Source organism: Protopterus annectens, chromosome 6.part1 (genome assembly GCF_019279795.1).
Source record: "Protopterus annectens isolate FY-2018-M chromosome 6.part1, PAN1.0, whole genome shotgun sequence".
NCBI classification, from domain to species: Eukaryota; Metazoa; Chordata; order Ceratodontiformes; family Protopteridae; genus Protopterus; species Protopterus annectens.
Genome location: NC_056738.1, coordinates 265,562,571 through 265,572,679, shown reverse-complemented (window position 1 = coordinate 265,572,679; position 10,109 = coordinate 265,562,571). Strand labels below are relative to the sequence as shown.

The 10,109-nt window shown below is 39.2% G+C and overlaps 1 protein-coding gene across 1 annotated transcript in view; it reads left to right on the top strand.

Moving 5' to 3' along the window:
- LOC122805277 (putative methyltransferase DDB_G0268948) overlaps positions 1-10,109 on the top strand; it is a 171,733-nt gene that overhangs the window by 92,632 nt on the left and 68,992 nt on the right. Inside the window, exon 3 of the mRNA XM_044075365.1 lies at positions 24-237. Coding sequence (XP_043931300.1) covers positions 24-237 — 214 coding nt within the window. The remainder of the gene's footprint in view (positions 1-23; positions 238-10,109) is intronic.

Here is a 10,109-nt window from a genome sequence, read left to right as displayed (position 1 = left end):
AAACGCTCTTTTTAATTTTACAGCATTCATCCAGCAGAGGTAATTCCATGTGAGGATTGCTCAGTGGACCTGGTTGTTGCAGCATGTTCAGTCCATTGGTTTGACCTTGACAAGTTTATGGTTGAAGTAGACAGAGTTCTTAAGCAAAATGGTTGTCTGGCAATGTACAGCTATTGTGTTCAGTTTGAAGTACATTACAAGAACTGCTCAGAAATTCTGACTCAGATTTATCAAGAGGTGAGTTCAGAATAGTCCCGCAGAATCTTTTTTTCATATATGATTATATGAACTTATGTATTTTAAATTTGGATGTAAACGTATACTGAACTTTACAGTGCAGAGTAGAAATTAAAATACCATACATTTAACAAACGTATATATTTGTTGAAATAATACTCCCATAACAAACGTATGTAATATAAGAGGTTTAGCATAATGACTGCTTCTAGACTATTGTTTAAGCTTGTCACATCTCATTAATCTTCCATTATCATTTATAATACGTGTCTACTGCCCAAAATAAAGAGCTCACAGATATCTCTTTCATTTTCCAGAGGTTTCACCCTTTCTGGTTGGCTGTATTTATGCTTTGTGGTACTTAAATTCAGGGGGAATCCTGTCAGTTTCCCCAGCACTCTGAGTGTTGATGCTGAGAAGTATAGCTGTTAAAACCCACGAGCTTTGCTGGTAGAATTTGCCCTTTATCTCACTGCTCTGCTGTTTGTTTACTGGGAATATGTGCCTTTCATCCTCTTGCAGATAAATATTTTATTGATATTTTCTGTCATAATTGTATGTATTTGTTTATCTATCTGTGCTTATCTATTTTCTGTTTGTCTGCTAAGAATGTGTCTTTTATTTTTTAGCAGATAAATATTTTACTCATGTTTCTGTCATATGTGTCTTTACAAGACAGGCTCAGAGAGAGGCTGTATCTTTACATATCTGGCATGGCTTAGTGGTAAATCACTTTGTCTACGGTGTACAGGGTCCTGGGCTCAAGCTCTTGCAGAGGCTGTTTTGTATATCTGTTATGGCTTAGTGGTAAATCACTTTATGTGTGGTGTGCAGGGTCATGGTTTCGACCCTTGCAGAGGCTGTTTATTTTCAGGGGTCCAGGGAAGTAAATGGTGTGGGAAGAAATAGCCAGGGAATTGTTATGGTAGGCTTTTACAGGCCCTATATATGTATATAAACCTATGAACCTATATGATGGAAATCAAAACTATAGCAACATGCATATATATGGAAAGGCATGATGAAATAAGAGCAACTTATGTATTAATTTCAGAGTAGTATATAAAAGTGAATGAGCAGCAATAACCAACATGTAGTACAGTTAACTCAAGCCACAAATGGTCAATTCTTTGGGTGATTATGGGCATTGTAACTGTTTTGGAATTAAGATGTGTCAGTGGACGAAAATGTGAATTCTTTGGATGAGGTCTTCCTTAATGTAAGAACTGCTGGGGTTTATATACCTAAAGGCAGTAATCAGTTAATGAACTGATGCTAACTAGAGAGGATAGGTTAATATGCAAAGAGTTAATAGTTAATTGACTAAACAAATACAAACAATATATAGACAATTTGTTTACATATAGAAGAGAGTTAGAGAATAATAAGAAGGTGATGATAAGAGGGAGAAGCAGGGGAAAGTGGTTATTAAAACAAAGGGGAGAAGAGTAGACTGACATACAGTTTAGTTGCTACTGTACATTAAAGTAGGAAAGACCAGGGAAGTGAAATAAGTTCATCTAAGATGATTGAGTGATGCTGGCAGCAAGAGCAGATTAGTAAAGGAAAACACAAATGGTTATGCGTTACAAAACTAGTGACGATCTTCGGATTTGGTGACAATCTTCGGATTTGTTTCATTCTCAGAACAAACCAAGATGAAGGTTTGTTTTACTAATTTTTCTTTTACTCAAATTTTGATTAGAAAATTTACTAAACTTCATTTTATTATGTGAGGAGTTCCCCACAGAAGTCATTACTTTAGTCAACAGATATGACATAATGGCCTTCATTCTTAGTACTGATTTAGGTATTCCTCATAAAACAGACTGTTGTCTTCAGTGTACAAGTACTAAAATTAGGTTGCGAAGGGGAGTAAAAGCATTGCATTTACAGACATAAGTTGTGAAGCAGAAAAAGCAGACATTCTTTTGAAATTTCAAGCATGTTGGACTCACTGGGAAAGAAGATGTTGAAAGGGTAGTTTTGCTTACAAGTGACTCACCGGAAAGAGTGGAGGGGTAAGTAGCCACTCAAAGTGGTAAAAAAATAAGTCTGCAATACTAGCATTTGGAAATAACTTGGTCAAGGTTGCAGAGATCCTCTGTCTTTTGATCAAAGTCAGGGACCTCAAATAATGTCTCTGAGTAGCAAAAACAACTGGCAATGCAACCAAGATGAAAAACATTTCCTAGTGCAGATTTTGCTTTAACTCCTAGAACTACAATTATTGAAGACAGACAGTGTTATCTTTTCTTTTGTCCATATTAAAGAAACCTAAAGATTTGAGCACATATGTAAGTATAGGATTCACTGATTCCACCATAAATATCAGCCTTGTGTCAATGGGCTCCTCTGTTATGCAGCAACCGATATTTGTGTTTTGTTTTACCAGCCTTCATTTTGCCAGCATTTTTAATCATCCTTTCATCTATCCATCCATCTAGCATTTCATGCTGTCAAAGAGAATGCTACTGTGTGGGCTTTCAAGGATGACATTCAGCTTGTGCTGTTCCATTGCTAGGAATATAAATTCTCTTTGGGGAAAACCTATTACATATAAAATTTATTGTTTAGTTTTGCTTTCCCAATTGGGAAAGTGTTTTTATGCTGGGAGTTTGTTTTTACTGATTTTCATAAGACTTAACTGTACTTTTAAATGGGACTGCACTTTTTCTGTCAGTTTAAAAATTGTTAAAAACATTGTAAAACTACTTTTTTTCTGTGGAGGAACTGTATTTATTTAACTGTTTGTGACTGGAAAAGTACATCAACGTGCTTTTTACTGTGTTGTTATTACTGAGAAAAAGTGACTTTTTAAACTTTTGAAATTTTACCAACTTGTGCTGCTTAGTTTGCCCAGGAAAGAAGCACTATTTTCAGCTTGACCATGGAACAAACAACTGGTTGCACTGTGGGTCCTTCTTCCAGCCACAAAAATAAATTAAGCAAACAGCTTTTGCCACCACAGTAGGTTAGTAATTTGTCTCACTACAAGTATATGACTTTGCTGTGGCCGAAGTTGGTGTCTCAGACCACTCATCTTTTCCCTTGGATCCCTCTGGTGTAGCACATACAGCTACTATGGACCAGGATTAGCCACATCCTCTGTGACTTTGGGGGTCTTCTCAGTGGGCAAAGGAGTACCACTGTTTACTCCTCAGAGAAGGGTTAGGGAAAATGCTGTTGCTTAGTCAGAATGTTGTGCCAATCCCTGGGGAAGCTGGTGATGCTGCCATTAATAAAATTCTTTGCCCCAATTTTCCTGTGAAAACAAAATAAAAAGATAAACATCTGTCTTCTCCTGAAAAAGTGCCACTCGGCAGGAATAGATTATTAAGTCTGGTTCAGGAGCTTGTCCAGGCTATTGGCCCTTCTTATAAGGTGGTTTCTGGTAAAAGAAAAAGGGATTCCTCTTTTCCTAAAGACATTCAAGATTTTGAATCTGTGCGGGAAGATGAAGGTAAAGATACTGTTTTTTCCCCCTCAGACTTCTGATTCATACTCACAGAAGAATATGTTATCTGAATCTCCCTGTGAGTGATTCTTTTTCTCGGAGACTATTTCCAGAATGTGCAGGTGTTTTCAGTGGGGATCCACTGAGACTTCTTTCTCCCTTAGAAAATATTATCAGCTGTTACAAATGGAATTTCCAGAACCCTCACCCATCCACCTAGTGCTATCAGCATTGAAGGATGTATTTATTACAACCTGTGGCTTCCCTGAGAGACAGCCTGCTTCTGGAAAGAAAGCAGATATAATATATAAAATGTCTTAGTCTTTCAAGTTTTTATACTCTCATCCCAGACCTGAACCAGCATTGTTAATCCAGCTGCTGCTAAGCATTTGTTTGATTCCAATCCTTCCTTTCAAACAAAGATGGTGTGATGCCCCTGCACTGGCCCAGTAATCAAGGAGCCTCAATCCTCACCACTAACACTAGTGAGGAATGTGCACATTGGGAGGATGACAAATACACACACAGCAAAGTACAATTTCCCTTAAGAGCACACAGAGATCACAGTCAGTCTGGGGCTGGTTTCACCTTCTCTTTCCAGATCGCCAATAAGACTCTCCACTGGCACAGCTATAGGGTTAAGATCTCAGCCGAGTGGTCAAGCCAAAACCTCCAGCATCCTCTCTGTCCAGCCAGTGCTTCGTGTCCCTGCCCAAGTAGCTGACACACACACACATGCACACACACACACACACACACACACACACACACACACACACACACACACACACACACACACACACACACACACACACTTTGAGATTTGATTTATATACAAACACACAGACACTCCTGGGGAAGGCTGGCACAGGTTCACTAGCTATGCTCCCTTCTGCCCAGACTATAAGGTAGAAATCACTGCCACCAACCACCCTTACTTATTAGCTACTAAAAGGCCCTTACAAAGGGTGGCCAATTCTACTGTGTAATGTCACTATTATCCAAATGGTAAGTGTGTCCAAGACTAAGGCTATTTAAGAGTGTCATGTACAATGTTACCAGATACATATGCTAGTACCCTAAGAGCTTAAATATCTCTAAACAAAACCAGCCACAATTAAAAGGTGCAAATATATTTAATAATAAATAAAAGAACAAGACAATACTCAGTAACTCAATACAGTGACAACAGAGTTCAGAATCACAGGAAGTACTTTAAAACAACATTGCAGGGCAGTCTCACAATTAATGCAGAAAACATCTAGACTGATCTTACTATTTTCCTGTCTATCTCTAAGAGAAATACCATGATCTAAGTCTTACTTACAGATACAGGCAAATGTAAGTGCTGAGTGGATGTTTACAGGTCCAAGACAAATACAAAATGCACAGACTTTCTCTCTGAGATAGTTCTTAAATTAATAATACACATTACTGCTGGGTTAGCTAGATGACATCACTATTTGACACCTGCCTCTAGTTCCCAGGCTAAACAGATACCAACAGAATTTAACATGTCTCTGTGAAAAATACTTATCTCTTAGAAGCTGACATCTTTTAGATGCTTGCCAGAAACTCGAAGTCGTAAAACAATTAACACTTTTACATTTTAAATGCAGCCTTGTTAGACAGTAAACAATTAATAAGTATGGAAAAAAAATCTTTGCTTCTGCAACTCTATTCTTTTTTTTTTTTTTTTTTTTTGAATTGTCAGGCCCATATGTTAAAGCTTATTGTAATTAATTGTGAATGTATGATGAATGTTTTATCTGCAGTTCAGGGTCTATATTATATAGACAAATGATTAAAAACTCGACTTACCTTTCATCGACCCATATATGTCAAAGCTGCACATCGTCGAATAGCCAAATCATCAATTTCTTTCTAAGGGAAAGAAATTGATAGCCCAACCACGCACACCACATTACAACAAACACTATGAAAGTAGGGGGCTTTGCCCCCCCACACCCCCCAACTAAATATACTAACTCTGAGATCGCACTACAGTCAGGAAAATGGTGGATTTAAAAGAAAGCCCAACTGATTTCTTTCCCTTAGAAAGAAATCGATGATTTGTCTGTTCGACAATGCGCAGCTTCAACATATACGGGTCGATGAACTGTAAGTCGAGATTTTAATCCTTCTTCTATATGATATAGACCCACAGTTCAGTATCATGCAACTCTTCAGGCAGTGAACATCTCCTCCAGTCAAAATCATGTGACAGACACCCTGAGCCAGTTCTTGACTCAATCCCATGAATGGATGCTTCACAGGGATGTGTTTCTGGACATTGTCCATCAGTGAGGTACTCCAAAAGTAAATTTATTTGACTCCCCTCTGAACAGACAACTTCAGCTATTTTGTGCCAATGTCCCAGGTCCTCTGGTTTGGAAGGTGGCCACCCTATCTTTTTCTTGATAGGGGATGTTTCTTTATTCTTACCCCCCCCCCATTCTGAAGGCTCTATTCAATATTAAACAGGACCGACAAAAATCTTGCTGGTAACTCCCTTTTGGCCAAGACAGCTTTGGTTCTCTCTTCTTCTGCATTTAGCCAAGAGCAGTCATCACAGGTTACCTCACAGGATGGACCTTCTCACACAAGAAGAAGGATCTCTTATCCAACCTCACCTGTTGACTTTGTAACTGATTCCTTTCAGACACCTTTTTTCTGAGGACGTGCTTAGAGTTCTACAGGAGGCCAAAACACCAATACTAGGAATTCCTATCTATCTAAATGGAAGAGGTTTTCTGTCTGGCGTCTTTCACATAACTGGAATCCATTGACTGTGGATATTCCATTGGTTCTCTCTTATTTGTGTGAGTTGCTCAATGCTGGTTTGGCATATGCCTCTGTCAAGGTAGACTGTCAAGGCCCACTTGCCAGCTTTTTCTGCTCAGTTGCGTTTATCTCCTCCTTTAGCTTCTAGGTTTGAGGCTAAAGAATTCCTCAAAGGCATTCCTACATATTAAATCTCCCAGGAAGCCTACTCCTCCACCTTGGAATCTTAATTTGTTTTGGAAAAATTGACTTTGGCTGCTTTTGAACCTGCAGCTACAACTTCTTTGCAGCATTGCTCTTGGAAGACTGTTTTGTTGTTATCTTTGACGTCAGTCAGATGGGTATCTGTGCTTCAAGCTCTTATGGCGTCTCCTCCTTTTCTAGTGTTTCATAAGGACAAGGTATCCTTGTGTACTAACCCTTAATTTATGTCCAAGGTTGTGAGTGAGTTGTTGCTTAATCAAACCATTCATTTGCCCACCTTTTTCCCTTCTCCACAATCTCCTAGTGAGAAGGTATTACATATTTTGGATGTGCATAGACAACTCAGATTTTATTTGGATAAAACCAAGACTGTCAAGAAATCTGATCAGCTTTTTGTTTCTTTTCATCCCAGATCTTTGGGATTACCTGTTTCCTCTTAGATTTCTAAGGCTATTTCTTTTTGTTATGCCTCTCATGGTAGGAGCCTTCCTTTTTCTGTTAAGGCTCATTTTACTAGGATTGTGGCTTCTTTTGGTGCTTTTTTCAAGGGTTTGGGCACTAATTCCATTCCTGAAGCAGCTACCTGGACTTTTGTACATACTGTCACCAAGCACTACAAGTTGGATGGAATCTCCAGAGCTATAGCTAGTTTTTCTAGGGCCATTCTTCATGTCATTCTAGAGAGGTCTACTGCCCCTTCCTCCTCCCAGGTTTCTTCATGATCTTTTGTATTCTCCCTCATGTTAAGAATACTGCAACAGTAGAATAGAAGGACATAGTATAGTTCTGTAAAATCTTACCATAACGATAGATGTTCTCCTCTTCACTATTGCAGTATTCTATCCCTCCCTCCTCAACCTCTGGATATTGTTTTTTTCTTATGGATGTATAATTCACCTCCTTGTTTCCTTGGACTGACGTTCCTTCTGGGGCATTCATTTCTGAGGATAGTATGTGCAGACGTCAGTTTTATGGCCCATGTACACAGAGGGCATATGGGCGATGTCCCATGTATTCCTAGGTAGTAAAAGGCTTTGGTATACTGGCCAGACATTGGGTCACTCTTGCCAGGAAATCCCTCATGTTATGAAAACTGCAACAGTGAAGAGAAGGACATCCATTGTTATGGTAAGATTTTACACATCTCTACTTTTCTTCCATTTTGCAGGTCATTACTTATTCTTTAAAGTGTATTTAGGACTCTGTAGATACTATGCCCAGGGCTGTAGCCACTAGTAGTGTGCTAAGAATGTTTGCTTGGCTGCGTTCTGAGAACCTCTAAGAGGATGTGAAAAAAAGTAAGATTTTAACTTCAATGCTGGACAGAGATTACGTTTTTGGACCCTCTGCTACACAGGTCATGAAAAGAGGAATAAGTTGAAGTAAGGAATCTCTCAAAATTTTCAGCCCTCCTCCAAATTTTCTAAGGGATTTTCTGCTTTCTCACACAGTTTTGGCAAGAAACAAAATAAACAAACAGTCTCAGCAAACGTCTGGTAAGCAGACATTTAAAGAACAGTGTCAGGGAGGCTCCAAAAAGAAAGGACAGTCAAATAAGTCAGAATGATTATATAAGGAACTATGTACTGCCCCCACCCCACCCCAAAGCCCCTTATCCCTTTCAGAAAGTCTGAAACTCCATTTTTCTCTTTGCCAACCAACAGTTTCAGACAGGTGGGTGTTGAAACTGATTCAACAAAGTTACATATGGCAGGGAGTTATTGGTCATCCATAAGACCAAACTCCTCTATTTCCTGCTGTCCTACAGCACATGTTGTCTCAAGGGATAACAGGGACTGTCCCTCTTTCCCAGTTGGAAAGCTTTTTATTCAAGGATTTTTTGTGCCAAAGAAAGAAAATGCTTGGAAACCAGTTCTGGACCTTTATTTCCTAACCAGTATGTGATAGTACCCAATTTCAAAATGCTGTCACTTCACAACCTGTTACTTACTCTTTCTTCATCATTTGATTTTTTTTTTTTTTTTGGTAATGCTAGATTTAAAAGATGCTTAGCATCACATTCCTGTTTATCTAGACTTTAGGCATTTTGTGTGTCTGATTCACATTATCAGTTCTCTACCTTACCCTTTGGGCTACCAACTGCTCCGAAAGTGTTCACAAAGTGCCTAGCTCTAGTAATAGCTCATAGCAGCCTGCAGGGTACCCATGTTTTTCCATATTTAGATGACTTGCTTATCTTTGTAGAGTTTTTTTTTCAAAGTTGTAGGAAGCTCTCATATGAGTAAGAGATTTACACAGGCTGGGATTCCAAGAGAACTTTCAAAAGTCTTTTTTGACTCCATCACAGAGGATTATATTCCTGAGGTGTCTGCTCGTCACGTCAGTACAAAGAGCTTTTCTTCCACAGGAAAAAATAGATCTATAGCTATATCCAAAATGTTTTCCACTCAGACTTTGGTCACTAGGAGGCAATACTTTAGGGTAATGGGTCACGTGGCATCTATGATTCTCATAATATGACTAGCATGACTCCACATAAGAAAGATACAACTGTACCTGAATTCCCTTTGGTCCCAGCACCAACACCAATTATGTTTTCAAATTCCAATTTTGGGATTTGTCAGAAGAGAAATGAGTTGGTGGAGACATCAAATATCCCTAAATCCAGGTCTCCCTTTCTTCCCTTCTGCTCCAAAGCAGTCTGTCAACACAGACACCTTAGACTTTGCTTGAAGAACAGTATCAAGATGGATAAAAGTTCAAGGTACCCGAGACAAAAAATAGACAGACACAAGCATGTTAGTATAAAAGAGATGCTTGCTCTTATTAAGACATTCAATTCTCTGAATCACCTGCTGTCCCCAGGACCTCTTCAAGTGATTACAGGCAAAACCACAGTGATGTGGTACATAAACAAGTAAGAGGGGACCAGATTTTAACCCCTATGCAGACTAGCCATGTTGGATTAGGATATAACTTTACAGAATAATCTCACTCTACAGGCATCCTACATTCTGTCAGAGCACAATTCTGTAGCAAACAAGTTGAGCAGGACAAAGGCAGACCCTCCTGACTGGAAACTAGACAAGAGGGTCTTCCAAGATTTGATACATCTGTGGGGAGTTCCTCATGTAGATCTTTTTCCTCCTCTCTGAACAATCTGCTGGTATAATTTTGCACCAGGACCCCATGTAAGAGGGTCTGGAAGACTGATAGCTTTTCTTTTCTTTTCATTGAACAGGAATGTTCCTGTATGCTTTTCCATCCTTTTCACTGATATCCATGGTACTGCTGAAGATTCAGAAGGAATCTCCCAAGATGATTGTGATGACTCCTTTTTGGTCCAGGCAACAACAGTTCTCCCCTCTTTTGGAACTGGCCAGGGGCAATTACCACAAGGCTCTTCACAGACTGACTCTACTCAAACTAGAAGAGGGGTATTTGGCATAGTCCAACCCCAAGCAAC